The sequence below is a fragment of the Patiria miniata genome, unplaced genomic scaffold (genome assembly GCF_015706575.1).
Source record: "Patiria miniata isolate m_02_andy unplaced genomic scaffold, ASM1570657v1 HiC_scaffold_6, whole genome shotgun sequence".
In the NCBI taxonomy this organism is placed as follows: Eukaryota; Metazoa; Echinodermata; class Asteroidea; order Valvatida; family Asterinidae; genus Patiria; species Patiria miniata.
In genome coordinates this window covers 19,855,113-19,882,994 of record NW_024037073.1, presented here as the reverse complement: position 1 = coordinate 19,882,994, position 27,882 = coordinate 19,855,113, and the positions used below count along the sequence as shown (strand labels likewise).

The 27,882-nt window shown below is 40.4% G+C and overlaps 1 protein-coding gene across 5 annotated transcripts; it reads right to left on the bottom strand.

The window, feature by feature from the left end:
* Window positions 1-140: 140 nt before the first annotated feature.
* Window positions 141-27,723, bottom strand: LOC119742743 (mediator of RNA polymerase II transcription subunit 15-like). Of its 5 annotated transcripts, none has more exons than XM_038218912.1 (20): window positions 27,499-27,723; window positions 23,861-23,948; window positions 18,168-18,219; window positions 15,645-15,701; window positions 15,177-15,311; window positions 14,162-14,283; window positions 13,958-14,047; window positions 13,448-13,537; window positions 12,506-12,676; window positions 11,754-11,801; window positions 9,422-9,475; window positions 8,605-8,655; window positions 5,729-5,775; window positions 4,771-4,898; window positions 4,311-4,454; window positions 3,671-3,726; window positions 3,088-3,269; window positions 1,764-1,939; window positions 1,102-1,200; window positions 141-328 (listed from the first exon to the last, which is right to left on the bottom strand). In XM_038218912.1, the coding sequence occupies exons 1-20, from the start codon at window positions 27,597-27,599 to the stop codon at window positions 186-188; spliced, it is 2,034 nt and encodes a 677-aa protein (XP_038074840.1). In that variant the 5' UTR covers window positions 27,600-27,723; the 3' UTR covers window positions 141-185. The 5 variants fall into 5 exon arrangements, with proteins under 5 accessions (XP_038074840.1, XP_038074841.1, XP_038074842.1 ...); XM_038218913.1 differs by having other exon boundaries at window positions 13,448-13,534; XM_038218914.1 differs by having other exon boundaries at window positions 18,174-18,219.
* Window positions 27,724-27,882: the final 159 nt, after the last annotated feature.

Below are 27,882 nucleotides of genomic sequence, written 5' to 3'. Positions count from 1 at the left end.
TGATTGACTTGTGATTGACTTTTGATTGACTGTTACTTGAATTGTGATTTACTTTTGATCAGCTATGGAGGAGTTGATTGTAACTCTTGCTTAAGTTGATAATTGGTAATTTTCAAAACAAATTGGCGGGGGGGGGGGGGGGGGGGGGTATGCATGATGGGGGAGGGGGGTGTGCTGATAATAAATTATGCAGAGATGGCATTGAGGCAAGACTTGCGTATGCACATCTCCCAGACGTCCAGCATCTGCGTCAGAGAGAATCTGTCTGGCATTCTCTTCAGCTGAGATGAGAGGGTTTGCTGGACTGACTGGAGGAACGGTGTTTGATCTGTGGACAGAGAAGAAATCAATATACTCTACTCAGACAAAATGATGCTTTCACTGATTGTATCCTCAGCTATTAACAAAATAAACCATAAAAAAACCCCAAAATGAGTATAGTGTTTATAAAAATACATAGGTGAAGGGCAAAACCCAAATATGAGAATGAGTTCCCCTATGCAAATTCCATCCTATAAATACTTTGGTTGCGGAGCCCACTGCTATATCAGATTCGAACCAGCACCGAACCTGGCAAGCTCAGTGGTTGAGTGGTAAGATGTCTGCACTAGTAAGCAGGAGGTCGTGGGTTCCAGTCCCACCCGAGTAAGCTTGTGAATTTGTTTCTTGCAAGCCCTTGAACAACACTGATACACTAATATTGAAAAAACAAACCTAAAAAAACATTCAAAGAAAAGAATACATGGCACCTTTGTTAGAATTTTGGAATTTATGAAAAACTGCCATGAATGGACATAAAATGTGGACAAAACTGGACAGATGTATAATCTACATAAACATCCTGTACCTAATAACTCTCTTCCCTTTCTTCTTCTACAAGAATATCCTAACTTTTACTTCTGAATTGTTCACACTTTCCATCTCTCTATCTTGAAACCACTACTAGCCCTCAGATTAAGCCAAAGACCTAAACAGAACTTACTTATCAATGCAAATGTGGTTAGAATTCTATCTTGTTTTGAAAAATATTGCAAATGTTCAAATTAATCTTCATCGGCTCTGAAAGTTCTGAAAACTGTGATGGCAATGGTCAGTGCTTACTGTATTCCCGTGTGCTTGTATCCCAATGTGGGCTGACGTCAGGGTAGCTGTGGGGAACGGTCACGGCTATGGGTGGTACACTCGGCAGCCTCTTATCCTCTGAAAACAACCAAAACCACACGACAACAATTTTAAACAAATTCCAACTGATTCAAAACACTTTTTATTTTATAATCACAAAAGGAAATTATGTACTTTAAAATGATTTTATAGAATTGAACAAATAAATTGACTGAAGCAGGGTTTGGACCTGTTAACCACCGGATTGCCATAATGGTGCTCTACCAAATGAGCTATCCAGCCTCATGTCGGGGTTCCCCAATTTCTCAATGCTTTGTTCAAGGGGGGCACAAGTAAGAAGCCATAAACCTGCAAATGCCATGTAGCCAGGGATAACGCCCAAGGTCACAATATGCTAGCAACATTAGCAATGCTGCAAACCTGGAAAAGCTAACAGGGACAAAATAGGCAACTGCCAACATCGGGCTTGATGCTCAGATGTTGCCAAAATGTTACATTTCAAAAACAATTGCTGCAGAATGTTAAAAGTGAAGATCAATCCATATATGCTACAATTTGGAAACCATTTCCCTATTGAAAGCAAAATTTATTTCCTGGACACTGACGGAGTATGTAATAAAAAATATGTCATGTTGGATTACCTAGTTTACATATGAGGTGTACATCACTACCACCGAGGTGATGCGCATCGTCTAAGCTGACTTTGAACTTGGAGGCTAGCCTGGCCACTTCTCCCTGCACGATGTTTGGCACGGTGAACGTCTGGGGGTCACTCTCTGTCTTCTGACGTTTGGCTGGGGGCGTGGAGGTAGGGTAGCTAAGGGGAAGACAAATAAAAAAATGAGTAATTCACGGTTATTTCGTTCTTTAAAGAGTGTCAAGAACTGTGGGTATTAATCATAACAATGTGTATCAACAAAGAATGGTATGCAAGGGGAAAAACTTTGCAAGTGAGAGTAATGTAGGAATCTCTTAGTTGAAAACACTGGTGGTTTTAAATAGAATCAGACATAAGATCCCATTTGAAATTTCTGTTCAAAACTTGAAAATAAGTTCATGTCTATAAAAAAAATCATTTCATACCATATTGCAGGGGTCTTGATGAGTGCATTATTGTTACAAACGTATCTCTTGCAATATCTTTTTGTATCCCCCTCACATTCATCAAGATTGAGGATTAAGGTTGCTTAAAAGTAAGTTTTAAATTAATGTAAAACTGCTGTGAAGCAGCACAAACACCATGCATCATTCAGGATCCAATCACCGGTGTGCCTAGGATGGAAAGATGGCACCCCCGTACGTTATGTATGTAGTGTTATTTTGCCGTGAAGCAAAGGGGTATAGGTTTCAATAAACTGGAACGAAAACATACACACTGACTCTTCTATGTGATTTACTTGTCTAGCCGATTTATTCTGCTTCTGTCTACCGAAAATCATGCCTAAACTTCACTCGTGTTTCCACATATCATCATGCAACTCGTTTTTTTCCTGTTGCGCATACTCTTTTCCCGCGCCTCAAATGTATACATTGTAATCATTTATTGTCTAGCGTATGACCCTGACGACCTCGGCAAGTCTGCCCAGATACGGATACTTTTTATAGGTCTTGTCTGGCGCCCTCTCTTGATCGCAATAATTAAAAAAACGCATGGCCTGACAAAAGATTATTTCGCTACATGTACTTCATGTATACCTTTGCTCACAAGAGAATTTTTTTTTAATAGTTACGGTCATTGAACTCATAATTTACAGAGTTTGCGAAGATCTGTGCTGGTTCTATATTAAGCACATAATGGAGATCCTGAGGACAGAATTCTATGGTAACTCTTTTACGGGTACTTTTACGGGTACCCAGGTACCCGTGTTATACTTCAGTAGGGTACCTGGTTCCCGAACTACCTGTAAATGCACACCACTACATCACAGCCATAATTTGGGCCAATATCTCCCTCTAATTCCTTACTTGGTTGGTGGGCCATGTATTGCCGTCATTCCGGGGCCGAACGTCCGCTGTAGGGAGTGATTCAGTGTGGGTGATTTGACACTCAGCATGATAGCTTCGTACAGCGGTGTGCAGATATTCCTCGACTTGCTGACTGTGGTAGACGCTGTGGGCATGGAGGTAGGGGCAGTAGGGACTGTCGACTGAGAAGTTTGGTGGAATAAAAAATACTCACGTCAGAATGGTTTCGACTCCTTGTTTTCAATCAGACAAATAGTTGGTGGGATGCAGTTGAACTACTTGGGGAAATGGATGCCTTGAACCTACCCGTGTAGGCCCTGTTTGCTAGATCTAAAAACCTCAATCCATTTAAGTCCTCCAATTACTGCCGTGTTAAAATTGGATATAAATTGGATACAAAACCAGTATGCGAACGCGCTGCGTCCCGTCCAGTGAGCTTTCAAAAGTGGTAAAAAAGCACTCTGCATTTTTCACGCAATGGTGTGATGTTTCAGGATGTTCGCGGTGGAAACAGTGCACAAACAAGGATCCCAATTCACCCGATTATCAAGTCTGTTAGGGAAGTATTACTGAGATAACTTACCATTTTATTAGGATCCAGGCTGTTGGTCTTATTACCACCCATGTCTTTACGGAATTCTGGGAATGCATGAGAAAAAACTTACGTTCATTTGTGTAATTTGAAGTAGTAGCATAATTCTTTGTATTGTCAATTACAAAGCAAAATGGACACAACACTATTCAAGGAACAACACTACAAATACCTAAACCAAATTTATGGGTTTTTGGCTATTCAGCAAAAAATGGCTAATTTCATTATGTAGTTCATGTTTTCTTTATTTTATTCACACACATGATTTCAGTATTTATTATCTATATGTACACAAAATTCGACTCATTTTTGCGAGAATCAGGCAGAGAAGTTGCTAAAGAACATGTCACTTTTGGGACTGCATATGAGCGCACCAGACTTTTTGACAACCATTACAATTGCTCTCTCAGGAAGTAAATATCTTGTCTATTAATAACAAATACAGCAATAATTACAAAACTCATCATAGACAAAGCAATTCACACAACAAAAATATGGTAGACTCTAGATTGTTTTGGAAATCCACAAGGCACACAAAGAATCAAAAGCTGTTCAAATAGGGGGTTTTTTTTGAAAAAAAGAAGGTATTTTTGAAACTTGAAAACTGGCAGATACAGAGTATGCAACGTACCCTCCTCCTTGCTAGCTTTCTTTGTGGGCTGGATGTACTTGGACATCTGCTTGCGTTTCTCGGCGTAGGCCTGCTGATCGTACCCTTGTCCTGCTGCTTGAGCTTTGCCGGGACTTGGCACGGGGCCAACTGAGCCTGGGTTACCTAAGGTAATAATGCATTAAAAAACAACAACACAGAATGCTGAAACAAAAGAAACTGGACAATACTTTGACTGTTCTGTAAAAAAAAAAGTTGTCGCTACTTAAAAAACCATAAATAATGAAAAACATTTATGATACATCACTATCACATTAAAGGTAGGGTAGATCATATGTCAATTGTGCATTTTTGGGGGTTTGAAGCCCTTGTCCCGAAACTTGACCACAGAGTTTTCTCTGGGTAGTTACTTTTTAAACAACAATATTTGTCAGCAATATATACAACCATCCCCTCCCCCCCCCTCCTTAAAAAATTGTACCTGGTGTGTTCAAGGGACCACTTGGGGACGGGACGCTGGGTGGACCGCGCTGAGAACCGGCAGGGGAGGGCTGCTGTGGTGACGGGGACGGCTGAAGATAACTGGCTGGAGACGGCATAGGCTGGGACCTTGCACATTATGGAAATCAGAAAATGACTTCAGAACAATATGTACAATGCTTGTGGCACAGGCTAGGAAACTCAAAGAAAGAACCTCAATTTTGGAAACAATGATTTTTTTAAAGTTGAACAAAGAAATTGACAGGAGCAGGGTTTCAACTTTTGACCTCCGGGTTGCCGTTCCGGTGCTCTACCAACTGAGCCATCCAGCCCTATATTGGCGGTTCCCCATTTTGTCAATGTCTTTGTTCAAGGGGCGCTAGTCAGAAGCCAGAAACCTGTATATGCCATATAGCCAGGGATCACGCCCGAAAGCACGATGCTAGCAAAGTTAGCAATGCTGCAAACCTGGGAAATAGCAAACGAGGATCACTGAGAGAGGATACGGCTCATTTGGAAACAATGATAAAATTACCATAAAAGTTATGGCTGTTTGTGAAGTAAGAATTTATCGATGGGTCAAAAAAGTAAAAGTAAAAACTGAGAAAAAGGCCTTTAAACTTTTGACTATTTTGTAGCCATGATAATGGAAGACGGGTTTCCTTAAAGACGCCTTTAGTCCACGATTTTTATACCACTTCTTTAAAATATGTGAAGAAGGCATATCAAAGATTATAAATATCAATAAATTTGAAAATCAAAAAGAGAAAGTCCATCTCATTCCTTTTTTTTTTTTTTTTGCATTTTTCTCCACGATGGCCTGTGCCCAGTTCTGTCTCAATTTGCCAGAACGCCTCACATATATCAAAGATCAACAATGCTAAAATCAAGGGTTCACGCTCAAATTTGTTTAACTGAAAATGAAGGGGGTGTTTGTTTAACACGTCCCAGATGCTTACCCCTGGCTTGCAGGCTGAGAGGCTGGTGATGGCTGCTGGGTCATCGGCTGCAAATAAACCAATCACAAACCAAAATCAATGAACGTTCTTTGTCTTAGTTTGGAATCTTCTATGGAAAGTATATTGCATCCTGACGCCACTTATTTTCATAGTATGTCATCTCAATGAAGGTCATTCGTGCAAAAATGTTGAAAAGACATGAATCTGGGACTGTGAAACATTTCCAATTTTGATGGAAATACTTAGAAAATGTTCTTGACTCTCCATAGACTTTGCACACAACTGCCGAAGTAGCGTCTGGATACTACATTCTAAATTTCCTCCTCTATCCTCAGCAGGCATAACACATACGGTAGTTATTGTGTGTACAAAGATACACCACTTCACTGGTTTAGCACTGAGTTAAACAAAGTTCATGTTGAAGAGTGTACACACCATCGGTCATTATCGTAAAATCTACTTAAATACAGTAACTAGCCAATAACTAAAACCTTACGCAATTAAAAATATTTTTTTAAAAACCTTTTGAAACATTTCATCTCGGCAGGTTGTGCCTTTTCAAAACTCTGAAGAAAACTCAGGTTTTCAGATACATTTAATAATAATAATAATAATAATAATAATCGGCATTTAAGAACGCTCTTATTAGTAAACTAAATCACAGCGCTTACAGTATTATTATTACCCCTGATCACTGGACCAATTGAACATTCCAAATACCATCTCAGCTCCCTGGGGAGTATACAGCTCGATGCAGCCTGTTAGGCGCAAGCAAGCTAAATCAATCACAATAACCATCTCTGCCCTCATAGGTACCCGTTTACTCCCGGGTGGAGAGAAGCAATGTGTGACAAAGTGCCTTGCTCAAGGGCACACGCACCATGACCCCGGCTGGACTCGAACCCACAACCCGCAGCTTTACCCACAGGCCACGAATCCAGTGCCCTTAACCACGAGGCCACAGCACTCCAAAAGTTGAATTTCAGGGGACGCAATCTTAAAGATTTTGACAAAAACTATGCTGGTACTTTATTTCTTGACCAAACAAAACATTTTTAATTGCGGAAACAAAATTTTGACCAATTTTAGATTTCTCCACAAGTTGAATACCTTTTGGATATTCGTTACATTACTGCAGAACTCTCTCAAAATAACAAAAAAACAAAAAAAACACAGAAATTCTGAGGAGTATAATCCCTTGAATCACAGCAAATCAATATTCCACATGCACACAAGTGTCCTGTCTGCACAGAGCACAGAACCAAAATAAATGGGGCATGATAACATCAAATGCAAACATCCGTGTCCAAAACCAACTACAGAGTCTCCCAACATTATCACTTTTTGCTGGGTAATCAATTGCGACCTGTCACCACAAAATGAGCATAAAGTCGGAAATTGCCATTTTGCAGAACAGTGGGGCAAAGCCAAAAATTGAAGGGTTGGTCGATTTCCTGTTTTCAGGTCAAATTCAATCGTTTAAGTCCTGTTCTACTTTTACAGATTTTTTTGTTCTTTCAAACATCTTTAAAAACCTACTTTCATCCCGTTTTTTTCATGCGACTATTCATTCACTGGAATACAACAGTGGGATTTGTAAATGCCATTTTCTCACAAATTACTTTTAACCTGTTAGCGCAGGAGGCCGTGATTACACGCAAAAGTTTTGCGGTATTGAGAATGGATGATAGATAAACACGCTATTGATACTGGGCAAATTACGACTGGAAATACAACTAGCATTCACAACTGCCCTCTTTTTTTACGACCAAACTTTTCAGAGGCCAAGCCGAGACAAAGTGGCTTTAATTTGTGGCTGTAATTATAAGCAACATTCCTATAAAGCTGTAAGAATTCAAAGAAATGTACAAAAATCCAACAGGAAGATTACAGAAGAGAAAATGTGCTCATCACAGCCTCGAGCACTCCGTAGCAGATGCTTCACTAACACTGGTTTTTATTTGAGTCCAAAATAATAAACGTTGAAGACTGATTTCCCTTCATTATTAAAAATTTATAACATGTCTTTGCAAATCAGGTAGAACTGGCAGGGTGGGTGGTGTTTAAATTTGGATTTGTTGTGGACTCTGAATCTGATAGAGGTATGAAATGATCGAGGAAAAGAATGATATATTTTGTTATTCGGCAAAAATTATGCAAGTGAGCTACATGCAACGATTACACCCATCATCGATCATGCAAAGCATATCTTCGTGTGTTATCTTTTGTGTGAACTTTATTGTAAAAATGCAAGAAAAGGCATGAACATGAAGCAAGCATAAAGAAACCAGGCTTATGGTACATTATCAATATTAATGTGTATTTATGCGCATGTATCCACCAGTATTGGTGCTCAAGGCGCTACATCATTATTACCCTGCTCATTGGGCTAATGAAACATTCCAAATACCATAGGGGAGTATACAGCTCGATGCTGCCATTTCGGCGCAAAGCAGCTAAAATCAATCACAATAACCATCTCGGCCCTCACAGGTAACCAATTTACTCCTGGGTGGGGAGAAGCAGTGAGTGACAAAGACAAAGGGCACACGCACCATAACCCCAGGCTGGACTCGAACCCACAACCTGCAAAACTACCCGCAGATCACAAATTCAATGCTCCAGACCATGAGGCCAGGCACTCCACATCAATGTAAAGATGAGACTGTCTAGAAATAAACACATTTTTTTAAAAGCATGGTTTCACTTTGTGGAGCAAGCACTTCAATTTTTTTGTAGAGCAAGCCTTAGCATATAGAAAAAAAATATAGAAAAGTTAGATTATCAGGAAAGGGCAAGTGCCACCAAATGATTTGGAACAAATGATTAATTTTATTTTTTTATTGTGCATTTGTCTAGAAGCAAGCATTACCGACCTGTGGTGACATCAGGAAGTGTTGGCCCCCATACGGGGACGTTGGTGGGCCCTAGTGGTCAGTAAGCAGCAATGGAGAGAAGCAATGTGAGATAAAACAAAAGCGGTTAGTTTTACAGCACTGCAAACGGAAATCAGCACATGATCATTACTGGATTGATGAAATATGCCATTTGGTCACCTCTGGTAAGGAGAGATACATTAATAGTAAAAGTGTGGAGTGTTATAGCCAGGCAGATTTCTCAAATTTGGGGAGACACGTTGAAAGTGTTTTAAGATATTCCAAAACTACAAGATCTTGGTGGTAAATGGTGAAAACGGCATTAAAAGTAAAGCTCAAGTTAAGAAATAGCAGCCATTTACAGAAACATGGTAAAAACTAGTTTGTGCAAGTCTGTATTTTGAATCTTTGATCCAACATATGCGGACACAGATTTGTATTTTCTGACCACCCTCCCTTTATTTTTTAGAATTTCGTTGTACATGCAGGTTTTGTCAAGCTGGGCCAAATGAAGTAGATACCAAAGCGAGCGTGTCCAAGAATATTGGTCCTAACAGAATCATCTGTGTTTTACATCTGCTCATTGAGATCATATTCTTTAGACCCATTTTGTTCCCTGGGAATATGGCTGATGCTCAGTGTCAATTAGGGCAAAAAATTAATTGAAATTAAAATCTATATAACTAATCAACAAAATCTTGAGTTTAAACAAGCGATGCACTTGTCTGTTCTTTTCCATGTCATCACCAAATTTTCAACCAAAACTGGTATAATTCCGAATTTTTCAATTATGTAAATTTTGGGACTCTATACAGACCTGTGGGGACATCACAAAAGCCTGGCCAGCGCCAAATGGGGACATGGGTGGCGCCTGTGCAGCAAAATGGAAGAGTTCGTGGAGAGAGAGACAGTGTTAGGTGTTAGTACTTGGTTAGCGGTTAAAACAAATTATAACACGGCTATTAGGATTGATTGCACAAAACAATGGACAACTTTCACATAAAAAAGGAATGAAATGGTGCAATGGGAATTTGCCAGGCTTTTGATGCAGGAATTATGGAAGCCAAAAATGAAGTGCTGTATAGAGTAGGAAACTAGCGAGAAAAAGGAAGCCAAAATTCACCAGGACAGAATAAGAATTCCCTATGGTATAAGAATTCCCTATGGTAAAGGAATTCCCTATGGTATAGGAATTCCCAATGGTATAGGAATTCCCGGTCGAATCAGAATTCCCTATAGTATAGAAACTCATCACATGATAAGAATTTCCAAAGTCACAGGAATTTGTCATGCTATAGGAATTCATCATGCCATTGGATTTCAAGGGGCTACATATACCACTAGAATTCATCATGTTACTAGAAGTGCCCTTGCCAAAGGAATCCACCAGGCTATAGGAATTCATTATGCCATAAGAATTACCAATGCCACAGGAATTCACCACGATTTTAACATCCATTCACCATTGGCATAGGCATGCATTATGTCATAGCATTTCACCATGCCATGTGAATTCACAATCATGAATTATGCAAATTCAATCAACTCATGCAACAGTAAACTTCCCCACACCACAGAAAATGTCCATGTCAAGTTGGAATAAACAAGTCACAAGTTACAATACATGCAAAATCACAAGTTAATATGGATGTGCATTTGAGGAACACAAACAAATTCAGAAAATAAATCTTAACGAAGTTCAAAGGGTAACAGAGTTGACAGTTTAAACTCACTAAAACAGCATACATGTACCACTGACTTTAAGGTAAATTGAAAAAAAAATGTAAACAGCTTTTGAAAGAAAAGCACAAAAGCATACGATGGATAATAGATGCTGCGCTGAACACTTTGTTTTTGAAAATTTGAATTAGGAACATGTACAATTTAATGCCTGAAACAGGAACCACTGCGTCAATAGATCAACTGTTACAATTAATATGATCGACTCTTAGAGTCTAGTCTAAGCACCGTCGATATCAGGAATGTTCAATAATCGATATATCGGAAATCCAATATCAAGAATATTCGATATATCGATTATCCCATATAAAAGTTAAAGACCATAAAGATGACGCTTTGATTTTTAAAAAAATGTTATATCCCAATTTTGAGCATATTGCTCAGACTTTTTAAAACAAATCTCAGCACTGACATTTTGTACAGAACAGTCAGTTTCTTTTTAGGTTTTACATTGGGGGAGACCGTGAATTCCAGGGAACACAGAGCACAAAGCAACGCTGCTTGGCATTCTGCGATGTTTTTATTGAGTCACAAGCACAACTCGTCGCCGACTTTTATAGAGTGATTAGAGCGCAACACATTATGAATCACTGTATGTGATTTTTTGTTTTCAAAATGAAAATAAGACTTTGACAGACGTGATTTTCAACAGATGAGTTTCAAAATACATTTTAGAGCTCATCAAAATAAGTATTGTAGGAGTATGATATTGAACTTGACACGTTTTGTTCCATGCCGAAATCAGACAACAGCACAGTATTCACCAAATGTCTGCATTTTTTTAGACACACTGAGTTAAAAATCACATTTCCAATTCCCCATTTCAATTTTTAAACAGAAAGTCACATCTAGGGGGTTCTAAAAGTGCTGAAATGGAACTCAACTAACCTAACATCTGTGATACACATAACCTTCACTGAATGTACCACAATACATGCTCAATTACAAGGGGGGGAATGCTGTTAAAAAGTGCATAAAAATGGTACACAATAGGCACTGCACAGTTATTGCTCTAACATATCACTGGCTATGAGTTGGGCTCTAGCCAATATGGTACAGGATGACATTTTATCCACATTGTTACAAGTGGCAGGTTTCAAACTCTCGTTTGACACCATCTCAACTAATCTTATCAGTTAAACATTCAGCGATTTATTTCCAAGTCCAAATTAACACAGCTGCTAAGCAGACAGCAAATTCAAATGGTAAGCAAAAAATTAGCGGAATACCAGTCACAAACCCTACATGCATCTCCTGACATTTTGGATGGTAACCAGTTTTTGTGCTAAGCAACTTTTCTGTGCTCAGCAAAGTCGTCTTCATGCTCCCTGACACGTGACCTTTAATTCCCCCACAGCCAATGATAAGAAGGAGCAATCCCTGTAGCTTATCTGCCTGAGTTTACAAACCTGTGGGGACATGTAGCTATAGCCACCGTATGGTGAGGCCGGTGGCCGCTGCGTAAGAGACAAAGACAAAGGTGGAACTTACAACCAAAATGGTTATTATGAAATGCACATTTACAACAAAATCTATCAGGATTTGTTGACAAAATTGAAGTTTGGATATACCTGTATCATGATGTATAGACTAATTCAGCTGCAGCCATTTTCTGCGGTGGCACCAGGCTAGCGTGAGTCGCGCTCAGGTAATACGCACACACTTCGGGCTCCTTCCACCAATAGGGCACAATTTTCAGCTTACACAACTGGGCCCAATTTGAGGGAACTAAACGGCGGCAAATAAGTGCTTACTATGACAGGAAAATTGTGCTAACCTGAAGCACATATCAAGGCATATATATGTTAACTGTTTTTAACCTTTCCAGGTGAAAAACCTTTTCAGGTTAGTACTCTCTTTGCTGTGCTTAATGCTCAAATCACCATGAAATTAAAAAATTATGAAAATATCCCCACTCCATAGAATAAGCACTGCAAAGGCAACTACTTATGAAGGAAAATTGCTTTAACAGAATATTGTATTAAAATGACATCTGCATGCACGTTTAAGCAATCCTACTCAAACTTAGCACGCAGTTTCTTGCTTACTGTTAAAGAGTGCCACAGAATAGGGCATAATCTTCATAAACATGCAAAGAGAACACACTGTAAAAGCTTTGTAGAAAAAGGCTTGCCAAAGGTTGAGTCACTATCTACCGTACCTGTTGTTGCGTGCTCTGTTGTTGGCGTTGCTGCTGCATCTGTTGCTGCTGCTGAATCTGCTGTTGCTGCAGCTGCTGCTGCTGCAGCTGCTGCTGTTGTAGTTGCTGCTGCTGCAGTTGCTGCTGTTGGATCTGTTGCTGTTGAAGCTGCTGCTGCTGTTGCTGAAATGCCTGTTATTTGAAATCAGTAGTACTGATCAGCAGGGTTCGACCTTAACTTTTTTTTCACTAGCCAGCCTATAAACTATAAACTGTGCGAGGGAAATGAAGTTCTTGTATTATTTCTAGTATTTGTACTTTGATTTGTCTACAGTGGTAATGTGTCAAGCCTGTTAAAAAGAAAAAAAGAAAAAAAAAAGAAGTGACATTTTTAAGGCTCCCCCATGTTGTGCAACAGAAAAGCTCAAAGTAATCCGAGGATACACAATTGGTAGAGTACATCATTTGTCATTTGTACATTTTCTTTCGTTTGAAGCCACAAGAGTGCTTTAAATCTAAAGACAGGTGCTTAATAATTAACCCGATGAAGTTTTAGCTCAGTGAATGCTGTGTATTCCGAGAAAACAATATTCTAGGATCTCGATTTCAATTCAAAAGTTGCCGAGTCATGTTTGGAATTGCGCCCTAAATCAGCGTCTGGGACTTGAGCATAAGATGCTGAAGTGACCCTGTGCATTTTAAAGTATTTTTGAGGCTTTGCATAGTGGAGATACTAATGAATGAAAGGTTTGCGGAAACACCATGTGCGAATAATTTCTCAACTAAGAGAATGGTTCTGAAAAGAACCAGAGGTATAAACTCGACGTTCCGGTCAGTATGCTCTGACCGTCTTCAGGAGATTTTCAAATTAGAACTTCAAACCCAGACAAAGTATGTGAGGAAAAACACACTGCATGCATGTGGATGAAGGCATACTGCACATATTATGACTGAGTCTGGTACCTTGAATCCTTGCTGCCCTCTGACATGCTGTGTGCCACCAGGTCCCTGCATCTGCTGCAGCTGCTGCTGCATCTGCTGAGACTGCAGCTGCTGTATGGCATACAATCAAGAAGACAGTTTGGGTTGAGTTTTTAAACTAATCACTTCACAGATCGTACGTTATTGACAATGCATTATACCGCTTCACTTTGCCACAAAAGATGTGATTCACAATACAGTTCACCACGAGTGTACCATGGAGGGGCATTATTTTGCAGAACACCAGCATGGCAAACGTTGGCATCTGTTGCTGAACAAGATTCTTTTTGGCATTTATGTTCAAAGACTAAGCAGGTTTTTTTGTATTATTAAGTTGGATAAACAAGGTTTGCCCCTGAGTGTCAAATCCTATAATTTGAGGCCAATTTCCACTTAGTTCGGATATTAAAAGTTTCCAAAGCTGAACCCGAAGCTGGAGTCAAAACTGGTTTTCGAAAACTCTGATTAAAAAAAAGGAGTGATGCCTTGTACCTTGAATGGTTGCTGTCCTCGGATCATCTGGCCCTGCTGGCCAGGCTGCATGGACCCCATCTGCTGCCCCACCTGGGGAGAATTCATCCCCTGTAGATGGGAACACAAAGGAAGATTTTACGGAGTTGTAAACTGAGTCAATCGCAAGTCAAACAAAAGCCTACTCACAAGTCAGGTTACAAGTAAAAAGAGAGTACACATTACCTGTTGTGGTCCACCAGCCATGAAAGCTGCTTGCGGTTGAGGCGAGTTAGCCGTTCCCGACAGCTGTTTCGCCAGCTGCAGCTGAATTTGTTTCTGACGTTGCTGCAATGTTAGCTGGCTTGCTGCAACAGAAAGATAAGAACAATAGATTCAATTATTTTTTATCTCCCGTTGACCATACCGTTTTAGCTCAAGAGACTATCAAATATGATGGACCCAGGTTGTGGAATTCACTAACCGATCAATTGACCTATTGCTGTTTGTGAATTAGCCACATCCCTTAGACAACCCTATGGGATTCTGTACGTTAGGTTTTGTTTGTCTCAGAGTTTTCGCGTTCCGCGTCCATTTGTATATCATGTAATTGGACAATATTTTACAAATACCGCAATAGGTTAATGGAGGGAATCGAACAATTTTCTCAACCTTCAAAATTATTTTTAATTTGTGTTTGTGGAATGAATATTGTGACTCGGTGAAATCAAATGTGAATTTTTATATTTTCATCTTTACTTCGTCAACAGTTGTAAAGCGCATTGACTGGTCTGTGTTATTGTCCCTGTCTACTGTTTGCATGTCAAGCTCCGCTTTATACTCGACCTCTCTCAGTGACAATCTGGAGAGAGTTACCCTATACGTTGGGTTGTTTGTTTCTTTTGTTGTTTGTTGGGTTGTTTGTTTGTTTGTTGGGTTATTTGTTTGTTTGTCTTCTACCAAACTGCAGTGCCATGTTGCCCACTGGCTGCCATCATCTGCTCCTTGTCCTTCTGTTTACCAGTATGGTGTTTGTTTGTTTACTACCAACCTGCAGTGCCACGTTGCTGCCTAGCTTCCAATATCTGTTATTGTCCATCTGTCCATCTGTCTATCTGTCTTTCAGTCTGCAGGGGTGTTTGTTTGTTTGTTTTCTACCAACCTGCAGTGCCATGTTGCTGCCTAGCTCTCATTATCTGTTTCTGTCTGTCTTTCTGTCTGTCTGTCAGTCTGCATGTTTGTTTGTTTGTTTTCTACCAACCTGAAGTGCCATGTATCTGCCTGGCACCCATCATCTGCGTCATCTGCTGTTGTCCTGGGGGAGGCGTCCCTTGCTGACCAGGTCGGGCCCCTAGAATGGTTATTGACGTCAGCCCCTGCAGCGCCGCCATTGGATCTGTCGTTGGAAAAAGAAACATAAATGATTTTCAATTATAAAGGTATGTGTCAAACATTATCTACATTTCATTTACTGATATCTGTTGTGTTTTGCAAGATTGAGGCAGTGGTCACTCCTCCAAGGACCATATTTAATAAATAACAGATGATTTTGGAGGATTGAGGATGTCTTCTTTACATGGAGGCAGTTGGACAATTTTGCATGATTGACAAGATTGAGGATTGTTCCTAGCAAAAAGGGCCTGGGGGTTAGGGTTAACAGAATCAGCCTTCCTACTTCACTCCTCTTTCAGACACACCACTTCAACACCTTGTGGTGCATGGGTTTTACCTTGTCCTCCACCTCCAATTTGTTGCATCTTTCCCTGAGCTCCTTCTTTCCTGGAGTCTGCAAAAATGAAAAAAAAATACACACAAGTGCACTTGTCCGAATAAACTTCCAAACTTGCTGTACACATCAATGGTGATATTTTCGCTAATTTTCTCAACAGGATTGTGTACCTACACTGAACAGTACAGAAATTGGTCACTTTATGTCAGTACAGTCAGCACTCTACAAATCAAATATACATGTTGTTGCTCTGATCTGTTATGATTTTATTGGAATAATGCTACATTCCAATTGCGTTGTGTTTATTGGGTTCACGAGTTCACTAGCCGTATTATAGTGTTTTTTCACCTGGTAACTGTTATTCACCAGTGGTGAGCTGGAGGCGAAATTGTCTTCTCGAGTTTATGACTTAGTCTGGTTCCCTGACCCCATTCACCTTTGGACCCATATTTTTAGGGGGGCTGGGAAACAGTCTATTCACAACCTGACAATAATAGCTTGGGTAATGTGCATGAAGGCCTGTGCGCATGCGTGTTGGTGAGTAGCATTAGAATGCAAGCCACTTGTGAACTAGGAGTAATTCACAGTGAACACAATGAACATGATGCGATTGGAACGCAGCATAAGAGCCAACAGTAATCTGAGTATCACCCATTGTCCAACGGAGCCCCCTCTCTGTCTCCGATCTAATGTCCAATATATCTAAGCATGCGATTTATGCGACCCCGCGCACAAGCCAATCTGAGTCGACTTTACTAAAATCGTGACGTCATTTCATTCCGAAATTTGGACTGAGATGCTGATGGGTCAATGTGGATGCCATGTTTTTGCAACACAACAACAGGCATAGAGAGATAATAAAATCTAGACACGACACTGGCTCTCAAACTGTAAGCAAAATGCTAAGCGTGTCGCGCAAGAGGGCATTCACATTATACGCTCATTATTTAAAATATGTGACGATCATTTGAAGTCACAGGACGTTGACGCATCGCGTAATATATATCGTTACATATACAGGCCGCGTGACGCAGACTATGTTCAATTCACAGCATAAAAGCATAATAGATGTCGTGTAGGTTTTATTTAGATGTCTATGTCAACGGGTAACTGAAGACCCGATATAGAAGGCGCAGGCTTAATGGTCAGAATCACGAGGTCAAGATGCAGTCTACATGTAGTTGCACAATTAATCGCCGAATCTGCTCGCATATCATAGATACATACATGTAGACCAACCCAATAGATGGGATAAGAACAAAATACTACTCATTCTGAGTCACACAGTCGCAGACAACACAGAGTGTAGTTCTATTTTAAGTATTTATTTAAAGTTAAAGGCATATATGGGATCCTTTGCTTTTCATGCAATTTGTTCATTTCCAATAGTACCACTACTCAAAATCCAAAGAAGAATGTTTAAAACCTAAGCTGTTGAAGTTTCAGCTCAGTGGATACGTACACGGTTCAAGAAAACAGTGAAAAACCATGCCCAACCTTTTGATCATGAAACACAATTTTGTCACTACAGCTCTTTATTAAAAAAAAATCAGGTGGATTTTTTTTATGGGGAGTCAGGTTGGTGTAGCGGTACTTTCCTCGCCTTCCACCGCTGTGACCCGGGTTCGAATCCCGCCCAGGCCAATATGTGGATTGGGTTTTCAAGTCCTGCCTGATTCCGTGGGTTTTCCCCAGCATATTCTTCTGGGGTTTTCCTCACACCTCTAAAACTGTAATTTCTTCTCATTGTCTTCTCCCTACAGGTTTCTTCAGGCTTTTGAGCTTACAGTGCCTAGGGCACTTTTTGGGGAATCCCTGGTTTCATTACCAGAATTAATAAATAAATAAATAAATCAGTCAAGCAACTTGTTGGAAATCACCTACATTTCTTGATCCCTTCTAAATGACAGCAAGCCAGACGGAATAATTTCACATATTGTGGAAAAGGACAATCTTCAATCCAAGTTGGATTTTCGATAGTACTGCTCCAACATGTGTTAAAGTGAGTTGGATGATTATGAAGGACTGAGGCAACGGTGGCCCCTCCGCTGAGTATTCAAGAAATAACGGGTGATTTTGGAGGAGTTAAGCTAAATCCAATTTTCACATGGTGGCAATTGGAGGATTTTGCAGAATTGAGAATGGTTCTTAGCCAAACGGGCCAGGGTGGTTTAGGGTTAATCCTAACCCTGCCAGATGCAACACAGCGCATCAGGGGGAAAAGTCTGGTGCACTTTGATGCATTCAGCTACCAACACCGGCACATTAACGGCCACTACCAAGACAATAAGAGCTAGTCCCATTGAACAATGCAACAGTTGTATCCTGCTGCATTCAGTGACCACAGACTCTGAGGCAGTTTGGCATTGAGACTTTCACCTGATGGATCTTGCTACATTGGGCAGGCTTGTCATTTAGACAAGCATTGCATGTTGCTGCTTTTGGCAGGGTTTCTTGCCAGAATACCCTGGAGGGTGAGGGTTAGGGTTAAGGCAGTTTGACAGTCACAAATTACATACTCACTTATACCTCTCATATGAATCATCAACCGCGCAACCAGTGTGAGGTACTCGTCCTGAATACAGAGAGAGAGAAAAAAATAGATGCTGTAAATCAATTGCTACATTTATCACGATGCAATTAATTAAAGAAGATAACTAATATGCCACTTATTGTAGATTCAGCTGTTACAGCGATGGCAAATTCACATGCTTTTTTTTCTTTGTGTAAATTTATACTGGCGTATTATAGGACAGATAAGGCAGATAAAGGGAATTAAAGGGACACTACATCCTGGAAAGCACCTTATTGGGCTACAAAACGCGTTTGAAATAAAATCATATTAACTGGAAAGAGCATTTAAAAGTAGAATATGAACGTCCACACAACCATCCTTTAAAAATTGGCCGTTTTTGTGTTATTCTTGCGAGAGTGAATTTCGGGGGTCAAAATTTTGCCTCTCAAAAATCAAGTGGCAAGTGCTGGCCAAGGGGGCCCGGCCCACCAGCCCCCCCCCCCCCCCCCCCCCCCCCCCCCCCCCCCCCCCCGGCGATGGGCCAGGGTGCTAGTCACGATTCCAGTCGCACATGTTTGACCAATGCATCGCATGTTGCAGACACAGTGCTGTGTGTACTTGTACGTTATGAACTGTACATTGAATCGTCTTATATCATCAGACACAGAAGCTGGGGGCGTCAATTTCAAAGAAGGAGACTTGTATTTGAGGCTGAAAATACGTATGCGCATGTCACAAAAATGTCAGTCGCGTCAGAAGCAAATAACCAGTGTTTCTTCATCCTTTCTCGGAAACAGTGCGACATTAGGTTCGTTTCCTTTCAACCAGACTTTTAAACTACAACGTAGGATTATGTAAACAATCTTAACCCTAACTCCCTAATGAGTTTTACTAAGAACAGTACCAAGTCTGCCCAAATGCATCACTGACCCTGCTTCACATAATGCTTCAGGACCAAATCCGCCAAAATCCACCACAAGTCCACCACTACTATACCGGGTAGGTAGATTTTCATGGACTTGGCACTCATGGCTTGCCCACCAAAATCCCTCCAAATGGGGGATGGATTTTGATGGAGTTGGGAAGGTTAAGGTTAAACATAGAAGTTTCGGTGATTTCAGGACGACGTGCCCCTTTATAATGTAACTTGTACATTTGTGTACATGGGCAATCCTAGTCATATTTAGTTATTGAACCCATTTTTTTTTTACAATCTAGGTACAGGCACAGCGCTAAAAACTACCAAGGTACCTGTAAATTCCTTGTGACCTTAAATTGTTTTTTTGTTTTTTTGGCTGGAAATGCAAGTGCCGTCAACAGTGTTACGTTTGAACAAGAACGTACTGTAGTACAAATAACAATAACAAGCTCAATCTCGGAAGCTGCAGCCCAACATGTTTATGCATGAATCACGTAATTGTGCCATGTAATTTCTGGAAGAAGTAGTTTTTTTGAGTAAAAAAATAATCATTTTTTTTAACCAAAGTGACCCCATGATGACCTTTGACCCAAATTTGGTCATGTGACATGTTGGGGCTGGGCTACTGATACTTATGACAAAGTTTGGTTGAAATCGGTCAAAAGATGTAGGAGCAATAGACAATGTCAGCATTTGTTGCTAACTAACTAACTAACTAACGGATAGACATGATGATTTGTTGAGCTACAGAGTTGAGTTCAGAATGTATGCAGAATGTACACTCAGGCACTTAACTTGTATTAACAGGCTTTAATTATGTACATACCTTGTCAGATAGTGAGCACCAACTGCAAATTCATAGACTAATATTTATGTATGTGGAAACCACACCTAAAATACAGACCCACTGTTCTGAAGGATGGACTAACAATGCAGAACAATGAAGTGATATCAGCTATAAATACATACAGTGAGAGAGGAAATCAATATTCCATGTTGCGACTTCCTTATCCCATGGTGGATGGATCTGATATTAAAGGGGCAGTGCTGCTTGTGTTCATGTACAGGGTGAGTCAAAAAGAAAGCTACTGAATTAGACACAAATGTGTTTAAAAATATGTGACTCGCTCCATTCATCAGTTCGTAGAACGGTAAATGATCAGTGGGGCACAGCTGAAGTTTGTGATCTTTTTATATTAATTTAATAGACATAACTTGGGAATAGAGTATTACTTGAACCTTTACTAGTCAATAAAACATGTAGGGGCCTACTTTATCCCTATGTTACATGGGGATAGAGTAGGCCAAGAATCAGTTCCATAACTAGGAATTCAATCGTGTCAAAAACCAGGACATTTTACTCTGATTAGTCAAAACAATGGTGGGTAAAACCAAACAGACTCACACACGCCACGGAGAGTCGGAACCGGTTCTGTTTAATAAGAGAACCGGAACTGTTTCCAGAAATTCTGGAACCGCCCAACACTACAGCCTTAGCGTGTTGATGTACACATGTGTTTAGCTCCATGCACATACATACATGTGTCCTTGAGCCCCCTATACTTGTGCATTGTTGCACCAATACCCCATATTCAATCATTTCACGTATCAAACTATCATTAAACAGTAAATCATTTTTAAATGGCTAAGGAAAATAGCGATTGAAAAAAAAATTCAATTTTTTTTCGGGTGAAACTCAAAATACCACAGGGAATGATCTTTGACAACAACTGTTCCTTAACAAAAGAAGCATACATAATATGCTGGGAAAACTTATCTCCATAAAATTAACTACCATGGAATCTCTTGCAATCAAAAAATGAATATCAATATAAATAATTTTTTTTTTTCATAAAACAATACACACAATTGGAAAAACGTTAGGATATTTTGTACTTTTTGAAGAGCACAGGGCACTCACATGTGTGTTTTTTTGTAAGGCATATCCCTTTAATATTTGACCAGGATATCATTGTTGTGATATACAATGTATGTTTTATCAGTGAATCACATCGTTGTATTGCACTTGAAAGTGCGTATAAATGACGACATGCCAATGATAATACTAGAAGTTCTTGCACCAACTACATGTAAATTGATTGCATACCACAGTGAGCCATAAGTGTAGAAACATCACTCATATGATGCTATACATATGCACAACACAGTGGCCCCTTTATTACAACTTAACCTAGCATATTGGATGTATGCACTCAAAAGAACTTTGACATCCGGGCAAAGTGGCTTACTGAACAAGGAAACTCACTGATAGGTAAGAACAGCTATGAAATAATTGTGTAATAATCGTACGTCATCAAGGTACAATTTTCTCCTTTTTTTGACTCCCTTTTGTCTTTAGTGTTAAACAACAATCTGTTAATTAAGTGCCCATCTCAATTCATATTTGGGATGAGTTGCGGACACGTTCCGGACATTGTATCGAGTATAAGTTGCAGGATTCTGAACAACTTCCCCGCAATCTTCCCGCAATGAAGTTATCAGTATTGACGAGTCAAGCAGTTGGTAATGAAAATTTCCCCAGAACATGTCCAGGACAAATACAGAGCTTCTTCCGGAAGAAGTGAATGATTCTAACCAGAAAGTGTCCGGAACCTGTCCCAGATATATGAATTGAGCCGAGCCTTGAGGTACTGTCCCTTTTTCTCTTGATGTATGTATATGTGTTATTGTAACGAGAAACTACTGTTTTGGTTTTTACTATTTAAGGCATCTGCAAACCCCCCCCCCCCTCCCCTTGGGTTACTCTTGCACACAAATTTGAACTTCAATGGACCATTCAGATTTGTAACTGTCCCTTCCCTTGCCATCATTTTCCCTTCATTTTAATGCCCTCTGACCTACAGTTTTTTTGTTTTGATTTTTTAACTCACTTTAGTCCATACCCAACTCTACCCAGCCCTGCCCCTCCCTACCCTATACCTTGCCCGACCTGTTGCAATGTGTCCTTTCATGCCCTCTCTTTTGACCCTCGCCCCCACTACCCTCAATCCTACCCTACCCTATACCTTGCCTGACATGCGTCCATCCTGTACCATCCTATTCCCTCATTTCCTTCCCCTATCACCCCATTGCCCTGAATCCTACCCTTCTGCTCCCTGAGTTATGATTGTATTATAAAAAGTGTACATTTGTGTATTGTAATTAATATATTTTTGGCTTTGTCATAATTTTTGTATAAATATGAATATATTGTATTTTATGTACCTATTTTTAATTAACCCTTATCCTGTAAATGTGCAAAGTTGTCCTTTAAGTCAAAATCAATCAAGTGACTGTTTTCAACAGTTAACAGCCCCCAGCCTACATAAAGCAGGATTGACCGGCCGTGACTGTTTATGTGGGGTGCTATGGTCCAATGGTTACGGTGTTCGACTCGTGTGCCATGGTACATGAGTTCAAATCCTGACCGTGGGAACATGGTGCTTGTGCTCTTGAGCAAGGCACTTTACCATTATTGCTTCGTCCTTCGGATGAAACGTAAAGCCCCATATATTGTGTAATGCACGTTAAAGAACCCAGTAACACTTATCGCTAAGAGAAGGGGTTTGCCCCGGTGTTTCTGGCAGTGGCTGCAATATGCACCGCAGCACCTTGTAAACCCTTATAAGGTGCTACATAATGGGTCTCATATTTCTCATCAACTTTATTTACCTTTCTTTAATAATAGACATAATTTCCAGCGCCTTGAGTACCAAATTGTTGGTAGATACGTGCGCTATATAAGACTCCGATATTATTATTATTTATTATTTTATGTAACTTCATACAGCTATGCTTTGACTGTACATGTAGGTGATTGAGCAGCCAGCTGTGCCTGCCACTTGTCTGCTTTTGTCAGTTGACTGAATTTGACTAGTCACAGTGCTTGCTCGAAATATGATCTGACTGTGTAAAAGGCACGGCAGGGGAAGAGGATTAATTTTTCGACTGCCTGTGACAATTCAGACAGCAAGAGGATGTTTAATGTACACTGGGAAATCAATTTTCATGTTATTTGTTGAGCATGACAATAAATAATTCTTGAATCTTGATTCATCCTTTGTATGCAATACTAGGACTTTGACATGAAATTGGACTTGGAGCTGAAAATGCAAAGTAGTCTGCCTTGTGCAAAGTGCCTTTTTTTTGGATACGGGTATAATTTTGTACATTGTTCGTGCAATCTAGACTCTTGAAAGAGTGCTGAAATTTGATTGGGCAAGTTCGTTTTGTAAGAACAATTTCTGATTAAATTTCAAGCTTTCTTTATGTGTTTTGAAATTCCTTAGAAGTTTCTTCAAACAAAACCAGCCTGATTGAGTTTCTGTGTTGACTGGTAGTGCATTACAAAAGGATAATAATACGAATAATATAATAATAATAATAATGTGTAAGTTTGTAATGCGCATGTATCCACCAGCATTGGTGCTCAAGGCGCTACATCATTATTACCCTGCTCATTGGGCCAATGAAACATTCCAAATACCATCTCAGCTCCCTGGGGAGTACCTGTATACAGCTGGATGCTGCCATTTCAACGCAAACAGCTAAAATCAATCACAGTAACCATCTCTGCCCTCACAGGTACCCATTTACTCCTGGGTGGAGAGAAGCAATGAGTGACAAAGTGCCTTGCCCAAGGGCACACACACCATAACCCCAGGCTGGACTCGAACCCACGACCTGCAAAATTACCCGCAGACCACAAATTCAATGCTCCAGACCACAAGACCACGGCACTCCACTGATTCATCTCAAAAAAAAAAAAAAGTGGCCACTTACCCTATTTTTGGCTTTTTGGAACACATGATTCTCCATCTCAATGCTGGACTTGGTGGTTGGATTACCTGTCTTATGCACTTCATCGTCACTGAGTTGGCAGAAAAAAAACCCAAGTATACAATGTAAATCTCCAATGTCAAGTTAAGGAATAGGGGCACGGCCTAAGTCTCTTTAACCTTAACCCCCCCCCCCCCCAGGCCCTCTGCTAGGAACCATCCTCAATCCGCCAAAATCCTTTAAAAAAATGCAGAGTTTATCCTTAATGAAGGATATCCAGCACCTCAATCTTTCCCAGAGGAGTATACTAGTAAACATGCTCGAATGCTCCGTCATCATGTTCAACCGTACCGTCGATGCTGTGCATCAGAAAAAGTGGACATATTTATTTCTTCTCATTTTTCGTGCAAAGGAAACACTCTGTAGCATGTTTACTAGCCGACTAAATGGATTATGTAAAGAATGCATACAGGTAAGCATGCCATGGTTAGACCCGTGTACATGTACATGGCTATACAAAGCCCAGGGGTGGATCTAGAAATTTTTGTGGGGGGGGGGGGGGGGAAGAGGGGGGGGGGGGGGGTTCATCAGCAAAAAAATCTGAATTGTAGACAGGTTTTTTTCTCCGGACACTTTGCCTGCGTAAAATTAAAAAATCATAGGGGGGGGGGCTGGAACCATATTTCAATAGGGGGCGCTGTTCAAATTTGATGATTATTAACACTATATTAAAGAATGGTGTACAAATACCCCCTATCTAAAGCTGCATCTGTCCGTATTTTGAAAGGTTGCTCCAGGGTTGCGTCAAAAAACTCGATGCACAAGATTGTACGGGTAGCCAGACCTGGACAGCTCCTACCATTTTGTGCATGCATGAGTGACTCGGAGCACCAGCGTTCCGTGCGTGACCTCGGAAATCAAAAGTTCAGCTCATAGAACTCTAGCCCCATAAATGTGGCCTATTTACTGGACTGCCTCCGTAAACATAGGCCACACATCCACATGTACAAAAATCGTGTCGACTTTGCCAAATTTTGATTTTTACATTTAGGCTTAGTTTGTAGGATTTTTTTGCTTTAGAAGCATACTCACCCTCTTTATAGGCTATTCAGAAAGTGCTGCCTTTTTCAGATGTCTAATTTTTGTGAAATTTAATGTTGAAATTTTGATACGCAAACGTGTAAAAATGAATCTGTAGATTTCACGAAAAATATACATCTGAAAAAGGCAGCACTTTCTGATTAGCCTATAAAGAGGGTGAGTATGCTTCTAAAGCAAAAAAACCCTACAAACTAAGCCTTAATGTGAAAATCAAAATTTGGCAAAGTCAACACGATTTTTGTACATGTGGATGTGTGGCCTATGTTTACGGAGGCAGTCCAGTAAATAGGCCACATTTATGGGGCTAATAGAACTCATACTAGTACGTGCATGACGTGTCGAGGTCGTTTTTTTCCCTTCAAATTTCTTGGCAATGCAAGATCGGAAAAATTCTGCCAACCGGACACCACTTACCTGCCGCCAAACATCCAAATTTTCACCTCACCTTGTGATTTCAACCAAGAGGAATCCAGGAAAGAGTGGACATGCAAAAAAAAATTGGTAAAAATGTGTTTTTGGAGCACATTTTGCATGCACATGTAGTGCAGATCTGAGTTGAAGCTAGCTGGAGTTACCCAGCCCTGAGTTTTATCATTGGGTTGTCTATAAGGGCTGGAGCGAATTTTTCTCGTAACTTGTAGTATTTGCAAAAATTTTTGGAAAATGTTCAATTTTGTCCCCGTTACACACTAATTGCAACTGCAACTCACCCCAAACTTGCCTGGAATAACCATTACACAGGTCCTTGAAGTAAAAAACTATCCACGATGAAGATTCAGCCTACAATTGCAGTGAAAACAGGAGGAATAACCCCTAACTTGACAACCTTGCTGGATTGGCCAGGACCGCCATTGGTTTGTGCACAAAAAAAATTGTGTACAATGAATGGCGGTCGATTAACAGGCACAGAGAGAGCGATCGCTGTCAACTACTCGTTTTTGCCGGCTGCGCTGGCTGTTGGCACATGACGTCACGCGGAAGCGTAACACCCGATGACTGTTTCATGCACTAATATGAGGTTTACCACTCGCATCACAGCTTTGGTACTGGAACCGCAACCAATAGTGCATGAAACAGTCATCGGGTGTTACGCTTCCGCGTGACGTCATGCGCCAACAGCCAGCGCAGCCGGCAAAAACGAGTAGTTGACAGCGATCGCTCTCTCTGTGCCTGTTAATCGACCGCCATTCATTGTACACAATTTTTTTTGTGCACAAACCAATGGCGGTCCTGGCCAATCCAGCAAGGTTGTCAAGTTAGCGGTTATTCCTCCTGTTTTCACTGCAATTGTAGGCTGAATCTTCATCGTGGATCGTTTTTTACTTCAAGGACCTGTGTAATGGTTATTCCAGGCAAGTTTGGGGTGAGTTGCAGTTGCAATTAGTGTGTAACGGGGACAAAATTGAACATTTTCCAAAAATTTTTGCAAATACTACAAGTTACGAGAAAAATTCGCTCCAGCCCTTATAGACAACCCAATGATAAAACTCAGGGCTGGGTAACTCCAGCTAAGTTGAAGCAGCCGGTCAAAACTGATTGAAGTGTCTGGAACAGCGGTACGTTGTACGCATGACATCGATAACCATGACGTCGCATGAGACGTCGCATGAGCCGGCCAATGATAGTGCAATACGTCATTATGAATATTTATTTTCTCATGAATATTTAGTTTATTTCAATGGATACTTCAAATACGTCCAAAGATAGCCCCATAAATGTGGCCTATTTACTGGACTGCCTCCGTAAACATAGGCCACACATCCACATGTACAAAAATCGTGTCGACGGAGCCAAATTTTGATTTTCACATTTTGGCTTAGTTTGTAGGTTTTTTTGCTTTAGAAGCATACTCACCCTCTTTATAGGCTAATCAGAAAGTGCTGCCTTTTTCAGATGTATATTTTTCGTGAAATTTCCAGATTCATTTTTACACGTTTGCGTATCAAAATTTCAACATGAAATTTCATAAAAATTAGACATCTGAAAAAGGCAGCACTTTCTGATTAGCCTGTAAAGAGGGTGAGTATGCTTCTAAAGCAAAAAAACCCTACAAACTAAGCCTAAATGTGAAAATCAAAATTTGGCTCCGTCGACACGATTTTTGTACATGTGGATGTGTGGCCTATGTTTACGGAGGCAGTCCAGTAAATAGGCCACATTTATGGGGCTAGTCCAAAGATTGATCATTGCAACAGCGATCGTGCGCGGCCTAGCGGTTAAGAGACTCGTGTATCAAGCAAGCGTTCGAGGTTCGAATCTCGAAGAAGTGAGCGACTGATTGATAAATAGAAATTAAGGAAAGGAGGGGGTGAGAGTAGAAGAGGGAAAGTGGAGGGAATAACCATAAAAGAGGTAACTTTTGGCGCTAGAAAATTTATTGAAAAAAGTGGTGTCCGGTTGGCAGAATTTTTCCGTCAGTTTTGAACAGAACTTGTAAAAAATAGAGGTGTCCTAAAAGCAAGGATTACCAAAATAACAATTAACATGGCTAAATTGAAGGCCGCCCTCACGCGGTTGTAAATGAGAGGCAAAATACTCACAACTGCGCGACGACTTTTGCCCTGAATGACTCCGTTTTCCACTCGTCTTCATTCCCAGGGTACACAGCACCAATTCCCGGCGTGGGAATCATGTTTGACATCGTAAATGGTCACCCTAATTACTTATTTTTTGGTGGGAAATATTGGTGAAAATACACCCACTCACCGTCACTGACACTGACACAGCTCAGCGTGCACTGCAAGCGCCACTTAATACTTAAAAAAGTCTGGTGCAAAAGCCTCGGCCTCTAGATTTTGTATACACCGAAGACTAGGCTCCGTACAATTTTCTCATCTCTTTGTAAACAAATTTTACGGCTGAATCAGCGTCTACATCCATTCATCAACTAGTCTTGAGTTGCAGTCGTCTATCGTAGGTTCGTG